The sequence below is a fragment of the Manacus vitellinus genome, unplaced genomic scaffold (assembly GCF_001715985.3).
Source record: "Manacus vitellinus isolate BGI_N305 unplaced genomic scaffold, ASM171598v3 scaffold_39_pilon, whole genome shotgun sequence".
Classification (NCBI taxonomy): domain Eukaryota; kingdom Metazoa; phylum Chordata; class Aves; order Passeriformes; family Pipridae; genus Manacus; species Manacus vitellinus.
In genome coordinates, this window is record NW_021940534.1 from 6,855,871 (window position 1) to 6,875,168 (window position 19,298).

At 41.6% G+C, this 19,298-nt stretch overlaps 1 protein-coding gene across 1 annotated transcript in view; it reads right to left on the reverse strand.

Moving 5' to 3' along the window:
- BMP6 (bone morphogenetic protein 6) overlaps positions 1 to 19,298 on the reverse strand; it is a 65,961-nt gene that overhangs the window by 20,123 nt on the left and 26,540 nt on the right. The window contains exon 2 of the mRNA XM_018077684.2: positions 5,275 to 5,467. Coding sequence (XP_017933173.2) covers positions 5,275 to 5,467 — 193 coding nt within the window. The remainder of the gene's footprint in view (positions 1 to 5,274; positions 5,468 to 19,298) is intronic.

Consider the following 19,298-nt stretch of genomic DNA (forward strand, 5'->3'; position numbering starts at 1 on the left):
ATGCTATCTTTGTCATTTGTATTACACAACCCATTCCAAAACCCAGTTGAGGACAGTTATTTATTTTCTAAGCTATAAACACTGACGTTGAATCAATTTGCCCTTTAGGTTAGAAGCTCGGACCACATTTGTATAAATATCCTGTTGCAAAGAGGAAGACTTTATTACCACTATAACTGGCAGCTAAAAGCCAATGAGTGCCTTAACCCTTTAGGAATTGTGTTCAGTAGAAGAACATGGTCCCCAGGCAGTCGCTCTGCAGGGCTCACTTTTGTCCACACGTGTCTTATCATGTAGGAGGAATCTTTCTGACCATCATGTCCTCATATTTCATTCTGGGTGCAAATGAAACTGTTTAATAAACTTTGACCATTAAGATACTGTATCTTCCTTTGATCACTAACATAGGCCACTGTGTTTTTCATAGATCAGTTGTTTGGACAGTGTGGGAGTGTTCTGAGGTCTGCATTAGCAGGATATTTACACTTGAAAACATACTGATGATCCAAACCAAGGACTAACATCTTTGATCAACCATAAACTGCCTTCCCTAGTCCTGACCTGACACCTCTCTGGGTGAGAACATGGAAGTTTCAAGAACAAAACTGTTTAAATAATGAGCTGTTTTCAGGGACAAACTCATTTCTTCCCTTCCCTTGTAAAGGTCTCACTTACACAGCAAGTGAGACTTCTGAGACCACTCCCAAGTGGTATCAGAAATCACAGAGGGCTTTGCTGATTCTTCCACAAAATCCGTGCTACACTTTAGAATCAAGGCAAGCTGCAGGGCTTAGCTGTGCATTGGTACTGCATAAGGTTCTTGTTTGTGTAGCTCTTGCCTGATGAAACTAAACAGTCTGTCAGATATGGCCACGGTGGGACAAGCACCTGGAAGCTGATACCACTTGTCCTCCTAAATTGGTGCTTTGGCAAACATCCCTGTTTTCTGCATATTTCGAAGGGGGAAAAAAAGAAAAAAAAAAGAGAGAAGAAAAAAAATCCCACCCTAGTGTTCAAACAGCCTAGTCTCTTAAAACTCTGGGCGGTCAGAAGCTGAAGGGCAGCAACATCCGGCAGATGTATCGCCTGTTCCCTCTCCCAGCGTCAGCCCCTACAGCCCACAGCCTGTTTCAAAACCCAGAGTCATCCCCCTCAGAGCAAACCAGATGTCACCTCAGCCCTATTTGGTGAAGCCTCTTTTCCACACAATCCGAAAGGCTCACCACTGATGGCTGGCCACAAGCTTGACCCATCCTGAGGATTTCATTAATCTCTTTGCATCATCCCACTGACAACTCCAGCAGCTTGTGTTATGACAAAATGTGGCCGTTAACTGCGGTTTGGTTAGAAAACAAAGGCCTAGTTTCTAGGCACTATTTTTCTTACCTTACAAAAGCATGGAAGGAATGGGGAGATGAAAATATTACTGACACAAGTGAGTCACTATTAAAAATGTTTTCTTTTTAAAGAGAGAATGTACTTAGACCACACTGTCCTCAATGTGAGTTTCACTGCCTGGAGTCCTCACAAGTATTTTTTTCTTATTTCTGATATCTTTGAATGAGGAGAGGGTCAGATTTCTACCCAGAGGTTTTATGCTATTTCAATCACCATTGATCTCTGATTGGTCATGTTCTCTCTGCTTACACTCCTGTCTAGGAGACACTCTCAAATGGGCCCATGGTCCTTGCTTTTAGCTTTTTCTACAGTGGCAAAAATCAGTTTGATAATTCAGCAACTGGTAGAAATTTTAGCCTCAGGCTTGGTTCTGTTTTTAGCCACCAGGAACAGCCAGCAGTGCCTCACAATTCCGTGCAGCAGCGCACATCTGGGCTAGAGTCACACGCTCATGTTTTTACTGTCCAGATGAGCTTTTTTTTTCCCTTTGCTCAAGTAATACTGAATTAAGCCACTTCATTACACTTAACTGGAGCCAAGGGATACTTCCAGGCTCTGAGCTTTGGTGAAGATTTGTATTTACTAAAGCTTTCTCTTATCTCCTGCCCTGCCAAACTTTTTTCTTCGAGAGAAGCAGGCAGGTTTCCTTTTTTTTACATATATGTTCTCCAAGAGGTGCCTGCTGTCTTTCTCTTGTAGACTGCTGGTTTAAATCCATACATGCAAGCTGCCCAATTAAAAATTATTTGCACCCAAAAGTAGTTTAGTAGTTACCAATAACCACCTCAGACAACTGTTAACCTCATAAAATCCAAGACTAACATGGTGTCTTTGAACTTTTTCTGAAGACTGCAGATGTTCACTGAACAGGCACCTTCTGCAGCCTTTAGAGATGAATTTTCCTGACCAGAAGGAATATTTGCCAGCAGAAAAAGATGAAAAAAGGTGCTACATCAACTCCTCTGTCTCACCTGCTATTCACCAGCTAGACTTCAAGATCCGTACAGACTCTTCCTTATGCAATAAAATGTCATAAAATGTCAGGAAATATCAAGCTCTTATTCAAAACCATTAGCCCAAAGGAAGCATGACACAACTTTTTTAGTAGAGTTTTTTCAAGTTAAAGGCAGCTGTTATTTTCTGGCTCAGAAGATGTCTGCTAAAATTCAATGGAAGACTTACAAATATTTAGCAAGTTCCTTCAAAAACCAGTGCACTCTTTTTCTTATAATTTAACCTTCCAGTGTTCTGAACAGGAAAAGAAAACATTGCATTCCAAATTAATCCACTGAGACAAAAGGGGGAGAAAAAAGCATTTGGGACTTTACCCCCCCCCAGTAAAAGCAAGTAAGTGAATTGATGATCAAAACCCAAAACGACTCAGAAGAATATAGTTCCTTAAGGCACACCAGAAGAATCTGAGGCATTTTTCCTCTCCATGCAGAGATATTAGTGAACAGCTAAATACCACTTTTTAGTATTTGTTTTCAAGAATGTTCACAGGCCAAAGTCCACGCAGGACACCAATGAGGGTGAACATTTGAATCTATAGCAGCAGTAGCCTATGAGTCAGACCTCAACTGACCATAACACTGAGCAATAAGCAGCTTCTACTATCTCATTTTAACTGTCTTTTAACACCTACATATATTTAACATAAAAGGGGTTATTTATATGTATATATATATGCATATATATACAGAGAATACAAACCTATGCATGTATTTATACAGAAGCACATACATTTTCATATGTGCTTTTATATTTTACCCGTAAATGAAAGAGTCCTTTAAGCTGAAAGGAAAAAAGGGTAGAAAAGGGCATGTCCTTTTTACAGCTGCAAAACTCTCTGAGCCATATCTTGCCCACCTCTGTGCGGATGATGTGACAATTCCCACAGACTCATCTGAAGCACAAGTTGCTTTAGCCAAACATCTCCCTCCTTCCCCCCAGTAAAAATAAATAAATAAAGAAGAAAAAGAAACAAAAAGGGAGCCTTGAGGGACTGGATGAGTCAGAGGTTAGTAATGAACTACAGACACTCATCCCTCGGTCAGTGGTTCACGCCTAGCCCATGTCAGGAGGGACAGTGAACTGCTGGCAGTCTGGATCTGGAGGAAGTCACTTTATGATTCCCAGTCCCAACAGTGGGATCCCCTCAGCATGGCCGCCAGCAACGGCAGAAGGAACGTGATGGAAGGGAATTAAAAGACCCAAAATACTTGCCAGCTTTGGACAGAGACCACCCTGGTGGTCCCCACCCAAGCTGCTGCCTCTACTCTGTCCATAGGGAAGTCTCTAGCACCCAGTGATGTCCAGCACATGCAGGTGCCAAAGTGCCCAGTGCCAAAGGATGCACATCACAGCTTCACAGACACAAGGTTGCAGCATCACTGCTGCACACAGTCATTTTCAGAACAGAGTTTGTAAACTTGTTAGGAATGGGGTATATTAGGGGCCGTATCCTGTACTTTATTCTCTTTCCTGCAATGTCTTATTTGCTTGCTCAGTTTACTCTGAAAAAAATGTTATATAAACATAAAAGTTGACAGTTCTCCTACTCTGTGCCCTGCTTTGGTGACCGTCACAGAGCAGAGTATCAATTGCTTCCATGGACACTTGGCAGAGGTTTTCCTCCAGCTCCAGAGGTGGGATCTCTGTTTATGGAATCTAAAGAAGACCAACACTTGCCACTTTTTATTCAGTGTGGTTCTAAATGAACAATACAGCTAACATCTATGAAATCTCCATGACCGTCTGGAGTTCCATCAGCTCCTGATGTAACAAGTGGGCATTGATGTTAACATCCTAAGCAGCAAGAACGTTACTCCTGGAGGCACTCCAGCAATTTGCAACTCGAAGCACAAAGGGAAGCACAACACTGATCTCTTAAAACTCACACCTTCTTCCCCATCACCTATTCACCCAAGTATTTCTCTCCATTTCCCCAGAGGCCACACTCCCCATAGAACAATCACAAGCTATTTAATCTTGCCTTCACAACTGCCAATCATGAAAGGCTCATGGTGCCCCAAATGGTACCAATGGAAAGGCTGGAGAAAGAAGGAGCATAAAGGAAAACATCCATGAAACCTTCACAGAGAAAACAAATGGAGCTTTTTTTTAGCACTGCTGATTTCTTTTTTTTTTTATGCCTGTAGCAGAGGAACAGTTACAGTACTGACAAGTAATGAAACCCTTTTGTACCACCGCATTAATCTGACATTTAATTGACCATGTATTTCCATCTCTTAGCCTTACATGATTCCTCCATCTGAAACATTACAGGTTTTAAATTAATCACTCCATTTACACTTGTTTGGATTTTTTGTGTCCAAGTTTCTATTGTGCCTCTCTCACTTTTGCCTCTCTCAACGCCACTGAAAGTCAAGGAGTGATTTTGTACCTGCATATACAAAATGCATGCTGAATTTTCTTCTGCTTTATTTACTTTAATTTAAGTCCAGCTGCGAGCAGGTCAAGTTTGAACTAATTACCAGTATTTTTCAAACAGGCTATGCTTTTTATGCTGGTAGGATTAAGTTGAAAGGCGGAATGTGTATTTCAGTACACAAGTGCAATGCCAGCATTGGTTTAAAAATCTACTGCTCCTCGTCAGATTCTTTCTCTATTTAAAGACAACACAAAGGTTGCAGCTAAGTCACACCCCAGGCTACAATACTGTGGACTTTCTCTGGCTGGGGTCCGTTTGCACTCTACCATGCCCATTTCCCATAAGGAAAGGACCATGCAATAACATAACCCTGTTAACATTAACAAACCTGATATTTATTTTCAGTCCTCTCAACATTAGTGCAAAGCTCAGCCTTCTCCAGGACAGCAGCTGGTGGCACAGAGCAAGGCCCTCCTGCATACCTGTTCTGATGTTCCTGCAGCACTTGGTAGATGCTGATAAGGAAGGTTTGGTTTTTAAAGCTTCCTAAAACGCAGTCCTTGTAGATTCGAAACTCAGCGGCTGTGACGGCCTCCCCCTCAGGAATCTGAGACAAATTAAATTTGAATTCCTTGTGGTGCCGCTGGTGAGGTGTGAACTCCTTGTCGTACTCAACTGCAGATGGGAAAAGGAAAGGAAAGGAAAAAAAGGAACCATGACTAAAATTTAACAACAAAAGGTTTCCACATGCTGCCACCAAGAATCTTATTTTTTTCTCCAAAGATAGCCTTGGCAAGTGCCAGGAAAGCTTATGCAATTAAAGCCCTAAAAATACAGTACTAAGAGAAGATGAATGTTCCTCTTCTCTAGCCAATTCCTTTGGGTTTTTTTATTTTTTAGAGAAAAGTCAGCTTTGACAGGTGAAATATGACCATGAATTTTGCCCGTGTAAAACTCTGAAGCTGTGACCGCCCCCAGCATTTTCCACCTGCAGATCTCCACATTCTTTACAGCATTTCCGTAAGTCTCACAGCCCTCTTCCAACAGAGGAGGTAAGTACTTCCATTTTGTTTTAGCACATAAAGGCACAGACTAAGCCATAGCACCAGGTCAACCAATACCTTAACTGCCCTAAAATGTGCTGTTTTCTGGCTCCCTGAAAAGCCAGAAATAGCCACTGGACCACCTTGTGGGTGAATACAATCAACATGAAATTTATTTTAAAGGGTTAAAGCTAACCAGAGCTCCCCTTCCTTTTGCAGAAGCTTATTTGAGAATGAGAGAGCTTACGAGTGACCCCTTTTGGTTTCTGGTCTTAGACTTCCTCAGGTACATTCTCAGCTATAGGATTTAAGACGGACGCAAAACAGAATTCCTTCTTTATGCCTCAGGATTTGTGTTTTCTCTTTTTGAGGTTCTCTTTAAAAACTCTGCTCCTAGTTCCACTCTCATATTACTTGATTACATCTTGGTTAGTCTGACTTTGATTAATTGTTTGTCATTTTTTTCTAATTTTCTATTAGAAATTGCTTAAAACGTTAACATATTATTAAAACATACAAAATTACATCCAAAAAACTGTTCCCACTAGTGCAATTGAAGGCGTATATGTCAGTGACAAATAACTCATCATTATATTATCAATAGGAACATGAGTACATTCAGAGGCAGCAAGGGAAGAAGAAATCCCTTTTCATGTTTGTCTTTGTGGTCACTTTGTTGTTCCCCCCAACTTCATACATCAAATTGCAAAGGCATCCATGAGCCTACCCTCACAACATCCCCATGAGGTAAGCAGCAATCTCTGTTTTACAGCTGGGATACTGAGTCACCAGGAGAGTGACTTGTCCAAGGGCAGGTGGCAGAGGCTTGCAGCGGAGCCAGGAACGACAGCCAATGTGCTTGAGGTTCATCACTTTACCCACAGGTTACCTCCCTGGAGAGCAGACATCTCCCAGCTGCTGGAAAGAGCCTGTGGAGACTTTCCTCTCTACCTTTCTCAAGTGCCTGTTCCTCCTCATTCCTCAGTCCCTGTTTTGTCTGTCCTCTCCCTTTCTTTTGGCAGCCCTTTCATGTGAGCTGTCTCATCTGGCTGGGTCCACATCCTGGCTCCCTGCAAGACAGTTAGTCACATCCTTCTCTTTGAAGCTCGCCTGGAAATCTTTTCACCTCTGCATGACTGCTGTTTAGCATTCTCTGGGACACCACACTTGGAGATGGTGTGTTAAGGGCTCCCACAAGGCAAACAGGCAAATCCTCAAACTGCTGCCAGAGTCAGATGCCTCTGCCAATTTTGTCAGTCTTGCACTGCATCCGTCTGAGCAGCTTAGATGCCAAACAACTCACAAATGCAAGTGACTGACCCTGTAGCTTCCAGAAAAGAGGTGGTGACACCCAGCATCTCGTCAGAGATTGCACCAAGGCAAATGATGGCACCACTCAATTCCAGTGCCACCTAGGAATTATCCCTCTGCCTATCAGTTATGGGTGATCTGGGCTTCCCTTTGAAGCACCCGCCCCTGCTTTTAATAGGGAACAACTCTGGCAACACCAGACTGGTCGTCGTCACTTGCACGTACATCCTCCAAGAAGGGGCCTGAGTTGCCTGCTTATTCCCCATCCTGAGGAGAGTCCCATGGGGTGCATCTCCCAAAAGAGAGTAGCCACATACTTCGAGAAACTTGCAAGCATCCAACCAACGAGAAACTGCGTTTGGCTGCTTGCAGCAGAATGACATGCCCAACTTGGCCTGTTTACTTGCTGCTAAAAGACGAGAGGATGTAATTAATGGTGAGGGAATGTCTAAATCCACGGGTTTGCAGAGGCACACATATGAAGCAACAGTTCTCAATTTAGAACTTGCTACATCCTCACTTACGAGTGCAATGACCAGCTGAAACCCTCATCCCCTCCCATGCTGTCACGGGGATGAGTTGACCTGCGGGCGAGGTGCAGCAAGGCAGCTTTTCCCCAGGCTCGCAGATGAGGATGATAAAGGAGAGAAGCAGGAAGAGCAAGAGGAAGGACACAACCAGAGTAAGCAACAGAACTCCATCAGGGCGCCAGAAAACTAAAGTTACACCAGAGACAGCAAAGGAATAGTCGATCCTTCCTGTCAGCTATTGCCCCACATCAAGACGCAATGTGGCCTCTCCAAGTGCAGAGAAGGGAGAGCCTGGAGCCGTCCCACACAGCACAAGGTTCAAAATGAGCCCAAACATCACTGGTTTTTTGTTCCTTTCTCACCTCAAGTCAGCTACAGTGACCTAATTTCCACTCATCTCCACTAAAAAATACACAGTTTAAAAGTGATATAACCGAACTCTAGTCCTTTAAATCAGTATTTTCCCATACTCCTCGTCAAAAAAGTCAAACACAAGCCACAGAGGAAGAAAAACCCACCAAAACATCTACCATAGAGCATGACAAATAGCAGCAGGTATGATGCTTGACTCCAATTGCCCTTTCCCAGTTTATAACTTGCCTGATATATTTACAATAGTATTTTCCTGTTTTTTAAAACTTTCTTCCTTTATCCCTGCCCTTGTCCGAATATGCCACACAATCACAGAAGCTGACTAAACTGATTACAGGGGAAACATTCTGACTGATTTCGTTATCAGGCTTGGCAGAATAAACAACCTGAAATGCACAAACAAGGAAACCTTTTTTTAATCCTTCAGATTAAGCAATTCAGCTTTTTCTGTAATAAGAAAAGCACATTCATAAAGAAATACTGTTAAACTGATGGTGTCGTCCTCCACTGTGATCCATCCAGCAGCAACCCAACAACATCATAGGATGGAAAAAAGACTACATTAAGCATGTATGAAGCAAGTATAAAAGTTTAACGAGTTGGAAAGCTTTTCTGGCTATGTATCTTCCCATGATACAATGGAGGGTGGGGGTTTTTTTCTTTGTGGGAGTGGTGAGATATTTAAGTTCTATATACTCATTGTCACACCATCAAGTTAATAATCAACTGTTTTCATTCAGCAAGACAGCTTAAAAATATAAAATGCCAACAGTTCTTCTCTGGGAGTTCTTTTGCTCCCTGGAAACTGTCCATTTTTAACAAAGAAGTCAAGTTTTACAACAGTAAAATTTGGAAAGGCAAGATTCAAGATGCTGGTTCCCAGGATTACCCAGTCTGTATTGCTATCACGTTACAATGCATCATATGACCTCATATTCAAAATACAGACAGAATACACCAAAATGCAGGGCAACAGCAAAAAGAAGAACTCATTTCTCAAGCTGCTTTCCAATCATTATTTTTTCCACATGAATTCTTTCAGGTCAATCTGACCAGTGACATGTGAAATCCAAAGCTAATTTCCGTCTGAAGGTGGACATAAGCATGTCCCAACTGCGCAAAGCTCTTGCAGGGAGAATCAGGCAGCTCATAGCTGGGTCAGGTTGGAAGGAAGCAGCCTCTCCCCACAGTGCTGGCCGGAACGTCAGGACCAAGCCAGGCAAAACTAGGGTTTGTAGGGTGATGACACGAACTACAGCCATATAAAACTCATGGTCATGATTTGACTACATTATCCTGAACATTACTATTCATTTGCTGGAATAAGTCCTTGGAGACTACAAAACCAGGTATGCATGTATCAGGGGGAGTTCAGAAAGGAAATATCAAACAGATTTTAGCCCATCATGGGTGTATGTGGTTTGAGCCAAAGGGACTGCCCACTCCACCATGCAGGTCTCTGCCCCTATCCTGGCTGGGGCTGCAGCTGCTCCTTTGCTTGCGATGCAAAGGAGGTGTGAGCTGTGGACACCAGGAGTACTCACCCCTGAGTTTTCATTACAGCTTATTTCTGAGCAGAGTGGATGAATGTGCAGAAACAGTTAACAGAAAAGCCTGCCAGTAGCTCTTTACATTCCCCTTAACAAATATTTTTAAATATTATACAAACACAGCACTATTGTTGAGCAGTTAAAAATGCAAGAATGGCAAAATTAGGGTTACTGTGGTTTTGAATTTTGTGTATTCTAATTCTAACCCAGTGTTGCAATAGCCAATTTCAGCACAAAATGTCCTTGGTTTAAAAATAACATGCTGCTTACAATGCTTGTTACTTTAAAAACACTGCACAGAAAAAAAAATTAATTAAGAAATTAACACATCTATTTTGGTAACTATACCATTCTACTTCCATTTGACTATGTTGCACACACCTTGGACCAAAGGAAATGTAAGCCTAATGACAGTCATGGAAATAAACTCTTCTTCTGCATAAGAATTTTCAGCATTTCTTTTAGGATCTAAAGTAAATTGGTATGCAGAAATAACAGGTCAACAGCCTTTCCTGTGGAAACACAGTTTTCACTCAGAACGGCAGCACCGTCATGATACTTGCTGATTTTCTCCAGTTCTCAGCTGTTAAGAAAAGTGTTAAGTCAGGTGCTCACATGAGAGTCAAAATGGTGGCTTAAGAAAGTCTCTAGCTCACAGTCTAGGTAATAAAGCCAAAAAAATTAACAGGTAGGCTCAAAACCTATGGCTCCAGAAGTAATTTTTTTAAATAAGTTTTCTATACAAATAATTATGATTTCCATGACAATCTGGCTACTTTGGAGGGCACAGAGGAGAAGGGTCGCAAATAAATGAGAGACGAATATTTAGAATGGTACATTCTGTATCCATCCTGACCCCAGCACAGGTGAAACTTCTGAAGAATCTTTTGCATGCCGAGATCTTCAATGGTGACTTGGTTTTGCAGGACCACTGCTACCATGCTCCAAAAAAAGTAACCAGGATTCATACCCTGCTTATGCAAAGTGAGTTTTGCATAAGTGTTCATGAATTCAGTTTGAGCGCAAATGTAAGCCATTCCTACTCATTTCTTCTCCACCTTCATACCTGATCCCCCCTCTAATAAAATGAGAAAGCACCTGAAAACTAGAATTGTTAACAGGAGATTCACCACAACAGCTACATAAGCAGCACAGAGACAATTTCTCTGTATTATGTCACCAATTTCTGCACTACGTCAACAGCATTTATCACATCTGGAGCAATGAAGCAGTGGATTAGGCCTCAAATACTTTAAACATTACTGCAGCTCCAGCAGTAGCCTCTAATAAATGGACCATGTGCATATATGACTGATCTATTGCTGTAACCTTACATCATCAGAATTTCTTCAATAGTAGCTGACAATACTTCGCACAGAACAAAATTCAAAATTTATGTAAGCTTAAAAAAAAACCCTCAACCTTGGTCAAAGTTGCTGTAAAAAGAAGCAAAAGACACTAAGAATGTAAGGGCTTGTACGTCCAAGCTGAGGGATGTCCAACTTCAGTGCAAGACACAGTCGTCATTTGGGTCTTAGAATTTGCCTCCTATTTCACAATGGATTTACATGAATGGGGTCTGCAGCACATCCTCTGAAGAGATGCCCACAATATACCTGAAGGCTTCTCTGTATTTTCTGAATCCATCAGATCAATCTAAAAAAAAGACAACAAGTCTCCCAAACAGTCCCACCTCTGACCATTTTCTCCTTACTGTAAAGACCCAAAAAAAGCAAAACTTTCCCATTCTCAAAGCTAAGTTTTATTAACAAGCCATTTCACAAGTAGTGGGTAAGGAAATTCTTTAAAAGAGAAGAAAGTCAGATAACACATTAAAATACAAGGTGTGAAAGCAAACCCTTCCCTGCCCAACATGCACAAGAGTGGGGGAGATCCTTTCTTCCCATCTTGCTCTCACCCCAGCAACTTCAACTACCTTCTATGATCACAGCAACTCTACACAGCCTCTCAGACTCTCCACGAAAAGCCTCTTTCTTTCCATCACCCCAGCTGTGGGGACAGATTCATCCCCTACATCAAGTCCATTGCCTACTGCTCCTGCTGCTGCCCTTCTAGGTGCCAGGTCTCCCCAGATTCACCCACTTCTGAAAAGCAGAATGAGCAAAAATAACTACTTCCAAAAAAGGGGTAGCCCCTCTGCTTCCCAGATGTGTCCCCTGGATTTGCAGTACAGCACCCCCAACAAACAGATCAAAGTTTGTTCTCATAGGTAAGAGCATGTAAAAGGTCACCAGCCCTTAGTGATGAACTTTTCCCACACACAGTTTTTAACCACAAAAAAAAGTCATACTTATGGTTCAATCTGGCATTGCACCTTTTCTTGATCCCTCTGGGTCCAGCTGAGGTGATCTAGAGACAAGGACTGGCTATGCTACCATAAATCTAATGCAGTTGGTAGTTAATGCCTAGACACTTCTAAAATAATTAGAAGATTTGAGGCCAACAAAGTCCAAAAGGGTGCTTTCTTCAAAACAGCTATAATATCATCTCTGGCTCAACATAATTTAAAGTGGAATTATTCCACTAACTTCAGTGGAGTGATAGCAGTTTACATCCAATGAAGACCTGGCTTTATGCTCCACAGCTGTGAGTGCCAGAAAATAATGACTCAGAAAAATAACCCATCATTAATCCAATCCCAATGTAAGTACAGAGATTAAATTCAAACAATAGCAAATCACTCTCTAAACATAACACTCTACAGAAAATCTTCAAAGGAGGAGGGGCTTTTACTTTTGGACAAAAAATACAACTGAGCTCTTCTTTGTTTCTTTGTGCTGGGAATCAAGCTGGAATCAGTTTGTAAAATCAGATTAAAACAGTTGCACAACAGCTTCCTTTCAGGATTCTTGAATCAAAGGCAGTCAAAAAATCAAAATAATGCACTAATCAAATATATAATACTCATGGGACACCAGAAAGTACTAAGAAGGCATTTTCACATTTTCAAGATGCCTACTGTATGGCCAGTAAAGCTTATCCACTCTGCAGTGGGAAGAGGCAGCAGTGGGACCAGCCTTGCTCCGGCACATGAGGGGAAGAGTTAAAGCAAAACTGAGGAGAAGGAGAGCCCTTGGCAGAGTGCTCTGGGGGGAGCTAAGCCCATGAGGCTGACTGCAGGCCACCAGCATCTCTGCCACCAACACTGACTTTTGGGCTTCCTGTGCTGTCCCCTAAGCAATAACAGAGATCACTTTGCAACCGCTACCACAGCCACCTCCTTCGCTCCTTCCCCACAGCTTGCAAACACAAATGTTAACAAAACCAGCATTTTCTTTCCATATGCTGGCACATATGGCAGGTCCTTGCACTGAAAACAGTGTCGTATCTTAGGAAAACAAAACATCTTTCTGCTTAAGAGATGCCAAATTGCTTTATCAAAGGCACTACTGTTTGCATTTTTGTGGCAATATTAATGCAGTTCCCACTGAGAAGTTGATAAAGACCCTGACTGCAAAAACATCCCTCTGAAAGAAGTGATCTAAAACTATTTCTGTATTGTGTTTCCAAATAATTTATGATTAGAATAATATTATGCTTTCCAAAAAAACATTTCTATTTCACAGCCAGGTTTTATGCATGCAGAGCCAGCTAGCAAGGAAGAAGGCGATGCTGTCGGCCCATCGGCAGGGACACACCATCAGAAGTGCTTTGCCATCTCTGCACGTGGTGGGAAGAGGGTCCTCCTACCTCTCCTGTTTGCTTCCTTGGCTCTACATTCACTCCTGTGTCCTGCTCGTATCGCAACCGCCTGGGACACTTAGAACCACCCATGGAAATCTTCTGGTAGTGTTTCTCACCCTCCAGGTTTGCCACAGGTCACGCTGCATTTCCTGCTGGCATGGCCACTGGCAAGCAGCTCCCTGGAAGCACAGTTGCCCTGGGTGCACCGACTCGGTCTGGAAATGTTTTCAGGATTTTTTAAATGGTGTATCAGTTGCTCAGCATATCTCATATCATCTCTCAAAATTATCTGTCCTTCTGCAGGAATTATAGGCAGTACAAATCAATTCACTTGCAAGCTTGAGCCAAATTTCAAAACGCAGGTTGTGCAAAGTGGGAAAGTTTTTTTTTAATTTCTGGGCATTTACCTCTGCTTTTCTCACAGATGAGGTTTTATGTTTATTGGTACGACTGTGAAACAACCAGCAGCAAGTAGGAAAGCAGGCAACACAAGAATGTTTGTAATTTAAGTTGCATGCTTTCATTTTGTTGAGCACTCATCTCTTGGCATCACAGGCAGGTTTCAGCTTTTCATTTAATAGCCCAGTTGAGAAAGATATCTCCTGAACACAATGCAATCACTCCCTGTAAAAATACTGCCCAGAGTGCTTAAGGTTTTATAAATTATTGAAAAGGTTTAATCCAGCACACTCAAGACACCAATACAGAGAAGAAATCAGCCCTGCTTCAAAGTTTTCCATGCTGACCCAGAGCCTACACCACCACTGTAATGGTATTGCCATTGCTGACAGGACTTGTGACTCCAGCAGACACCATGACATGCTGTTGCCTCACTTATTGTTTAGTGTTTTACACAGGGCTCCAATTTAAAATGACTGCATTAAGCAGTGTCCAGCCAAAAGACCACCAAAGAACACGGGCTTTGGGGACCTGGCAAGGTGCTCTGTGAGAGAGCATGAAAGATACCAGATTTGGTATCACCCAGAGAAAAGAAGACACAAGAAAGAAGGAAGCACCTAAGGAGGGCGGAAAGTGACAGCAGGGATAAAAAGAGTAAAATCATGGTCTGGAGATGCCACAAGTCCCCAACCTTTAACATGACTACAGAGCAAATGTTCTTTGGGACAGTCAAGGTGAGAAGATGTCACAGATCTGAAGACTGAGGAGAGCAAATGCATGAAGTGCTCGAAGAAACACGAATTGTTTTAAAGATTATCACTCCTGACCGTGTATATTTGTTCAAGGAGCAGCACGGTTTGGAAGTGAACACCCCCTCACTGCATCCAGTTACTAAGTGACAGCTTGGCACACTGATCTGGAGGAAGTGCCTCCAACATGTCACCGGGACTCTCAGCCACCTCTAGGGTTGAGCATCATCAGAGCCTTAGGACAATTCTCTGTGCCAACTGAAAAAAACAGAGCCTTGGAAGACATTGAGCAACACAGAAATACCAGAGTACCCCTGCTAAACCTGCTATCTCTCTTGCCACTCTTCTTATTTATCTCTCCTTCCTCCCTGTCCTTCTGTCCTGGCCATCTTGACATGGTTTGGGCAAGACTCTCTCAGGCCCAAGAAGTTGAGAAAGAGAGTGAGGGATGAGCGAAGAGAGATGGAAGAAGGAAAAGGAAAGTCTCGCCACTTCCAGCAAAGGCCTTCTCCAGCAAAGGCAGATGGGCTGTGAAGGCTCTTAGGACTCTTACTGTGCAACCCCAACATAGCTGGGGAGCGCTCAGGAGCAGCAACCATGAAAACTGAAAAAAACAAGAAACAGAAATCCCAGAGTATTTTACAGCCATTACAACAATGTAAGTGTCCCTCTTTCTGAGGCAGTAACATCTTGCAAAGCACTCTCCCCACACTTGCCCTATATCATATTTTGTTTTCACCATGCACAGAGTCAACCAGAGGGAGCTCCTGGCAGGCCTTGATCATAAAAACAGAGTTCTCCTGCTCTACCATACCACTGAAATCCCATTCTTTAATCTGTCCATTGTCCATGCCAGCCGGGTGCAATTTGGGAGGTGACATTTTTATCTCTGAAATCTCATCTGCTGTTGACCAACATAACAATGCTGCAGAGAGCCAAGTAGCCATCAGGCATTTAAAAATTTGCAGCCGCTGTGGGCGCTGTGGGCGGTTGGAGCAGAGGTCACAAAATGGTCATTAATAGTTTTACCTTTCAGCCTTTCAGCTGCACAAAACACAAAAAGGAAAAAAAATGACATCACACAGCTTTAACAGTCTGCTTAGGAGTAAAGAATTTCACCCTTTAAGAAAAAAATTAAACTAAGAAAAAAAACCTTGACAAAAAGCCCTAGTTTGACTAACAGCTTTGCTCCAAGCCTTCCTTTTTCATTATTTTTTATATTCCCATATCCCACAGTGACCAGAAGCATACTTGGAATGTCTCTGTCCATCTGATAAAGCCATCTGCAGCTGCAGCCCTGCACCAGGCCTGCGGGGGGGACACAGCTCCTCTTCCTGGCTGCAGAGCACAGTACCCAGCCTGGCCGAAAGCCAGGGAGATGCAATGCTTTGAGAAAGATGGGAGACTCCCAGTCAGGGTAGGAAATCTTAGGGAACAAAGTAAGACTTGAGGAAAAGCACCATTAAAAGAACTATTAAAAGAACTATTAACAGAGGATTTGTGGAATAATCCTTAGTTCCACATAGCTGGCTTGACTTTAATACAGTAGCAAAGCTCGGTAATTCACCTGAAAAACATCCAGCAGGAAAAGGGACAGACTCTGCCAAGTACTACTTTTTTTTTTTTTTTCCCCTTTCTCCCCAACCCCCCTCACTTTCACCAAATACCCAAAACAATCCTTGGGCTATAGGCATTTAAAAATCAAAGTTACATACAAATGGTCTTAAAGTAATAGCATATAAATTGACCAAAAGGCCTCAGGTTAACAAATAGGAAATTAATAAACCTCATTAGTTTAAAAAAACAACCTGGTATATTGGCATTTCTGGCTTTCAGTTTATCTTGACCCTTTTCCTTAAGTTACCAGGTTCCTGGAGACAGAATTTAAAATGAACAAAGAGAATGTGTTAAAATTCTCAGCAGAGCTGTTTGCCCATGAATTAACTTTTAGACATTTGGCTTCTATATCTTCATTCTTTGCAATCATGTCCTGGCTGTTTGGCCATCCCAGCATTTCTCTGCCCCACCCAATCCAGCCTTGTCATCACTGATTTTATTTTTCCGCTCCTTCTCTCTTAGTAATGCCCTCCTCTCTTCCCTTGGTCACATGCATTCCTTGGAGAAAAACATCAAACCTCTTATGACTCTAAGGATAGATAAATATATAGAGAGAAATCAATTTAAATAAATACCTTCAACAAATTCCAAATTTTCATCTTAAAATACATCTTTTATCTTTTGTTGTGCCTGAAGTGTTTTTAATGTTGTCAACAACTAAGTTGCTCAGACACAGATTTAAGTTTATGATTCAGTTTATGTTTTAGTTTATGACTTTATGCACATCAGTTAAATTTTTTTTTTCCTTAAGTCTTTTAAAATATATTTTTCTTTTTTAAAGTTACTGTAGGATGGTAATGCTATAGATCTGACAGTATTGAAAAGACTCCACGGAGACAGCTGCCATACCTAGTCATTTTTTGTGTTTTCATACGAAAACTATCAACCATAAGAAAGTTAGCATGTTAGCACATCATGTTAGCACACCTAAACACTCTGTCTACAAACATGTAGACAGAAGGGAAATCTGACAAGCATCAGACCCTTTTAATGCACATTTACTAAATCTTTTTCATACTTGCACACTAAGCCACCCTAGCAAGTGGGGTTGTGGCTTGCTCAAGTGAATCTTTTTACTGCTGTTCTCTCATAGACACAGCAAGACTAAAGTTTTATCTAACGTTTGCATGCCAAAAAAAAAAGGCAATTAATTATATGGCATGTCCTAGTGAAGAACTTCCTCCAGTCAAAATAGGAGAACAGGAACTTCGATGTTGTATAATTGATGTTATTAGCTGCAGCTGCTATCATACTCAGAGAAATCTCCAACTCAGAAACAGCAGTGACAAAGTGCTCCAAGATGAGTAATAATATGCTTGATATTAAGGGAGGGGGATAAAAAATATTCTAAAAAATGTGCTCTCTGGTACATAACACTCTCTTAGAGAATTGCCAGGCAGAAAACACTGCAGGACACGAAAAGAAAAACACACCACATTTAAAGTGTTGTCTCCATTAAACTTAAATTGAGGGGGGGAGATGTAGGTTTTTGTATTTACCTAACCTGTGTGAATGTTAATGCTCACATGTGTGTTGCAACAAGACTGGGGACTTTGAAAGCTCTCATCAGTAGGTGCATGAGCAAATATTTATTCTGATCCACTCCAACTCTCTGTGGTTTGTAAATCCCCAAGAAAAAAAAAAAAAGCCTGCAGAACAAACCAGTCTAGACCACAGATTTTGGCTACTTTACACTAGCTAGAAAATTACAGGAAACATGCCACCTAAAGAAGGGATTATTTTGTGGACTTTTCTGTTTGTTTTCTGAAGACCTCTGACTACCTGATATATGTGCACTTGTTTGGGTAGCTGAAGAAAATTCTTTCGAGCATGCTTTAGAACATAATCACTGCAATATAGAATTCCACATGCTTGATGTCTTGGTGAGGTGTTGATGTATATAACCTTGCAGACTCTTCCTGCCCCACGCTTTTCATCTGAAGACATTAAAAAAACCCCAACCTGGATAATAATGCCTTTGTATTTCAAGATCCTGAAGAATTTCTAGTAACATTATGTTTCACCCTGGTATTCAAATGCATGGAAAAAATCACTTGATATCTTTCCATCAGAGGAAAATCTGAGCTGGAAGATATTTTAGATAGAAGGCTTATCTTACTGGGGATAGCATCCATTCAAACTGTTAGAAGATCTTTCCATCTAGCGTTAAAAAACTTTGTCTACAGGATGAAGACAAAAGTTTCTGCCTTCACCATGTGGAAAAAATCAATAGTTTGAGCAACTCTGCTTTAGGCTGAGCCAGAAAGCATCTGAGTGAAACAGACTTCTCAGCTTCTACTGTAGGAATTGAGATAAGGCTGAGGACTTAAAAAAAAGTTAGTAAAGAAAAAACGTTTTCTAATAAGTACTTCCATTAGAAACGCTTTTCTCATATTTATGCTCTTAATATTTTTGATTCTTGATTTTTTTTCCAATTAGGGAAAACAAAAACTGAATAATAAGATTTTTTTTAGTGTGAAGAAATACTTATATTCAAACACAAGATTTTATTCTATATACAAAAAAAAAGCTGATGCTCAACAACAGCAAAAATGATACAAACCTTTTTGAGTACATATTTTAACCTCACATTTCTGGCTTAATTTTATGAAAAGTTTCTTTCCTCTGCTATTGCCTTTCTGCAGTTTCTTCAGCAGAGCAGCAGAGGAGCTAGCTGCCCTGCATCTAATGCATTGCTTGTCATAGGACCTACCCGAGTTGCATTTCACCCAAAATGCCACTAGGCATGGGCAGAGGTCTGATAACTGACAGCTTGACTGACCTGAGATAAGGTTATTACCACCTGTGATTTACTACAGTCATACAGTTGATTTGGCTCAGTGTCGCAAATCAATCCTGTTTAAGTACTGTGGGATTACTGAGTGTAAACATCAAGGTCTTTAGACAGGTACCTGAAGCAGCAGGATTATTTACTTCTTTAAAAAAGTCAACTGTCCTCTGCACACAGAAAAAAGTGTGACGGAAAGCTTTTTAAGAGACATTCAAATGTGATTTCTGGCATGAGAGCTCCCCTTCCCTGTCTCTGATTGCCTTCAAGAGCGTCTCAGCACACGGACTGCTGCTGCTCAGCACCTTCCACGGAAACAACCTTCCCATGGGCAGTCGGGTTATTTGAATGCTCTGCAAATTAAACAACCTCCTTTTTGCTTTCCTCATATAAAGCTCCTGACCCCTACAGTAAGTCCCAGCTCCCAGCTGTCCTTCAGGCC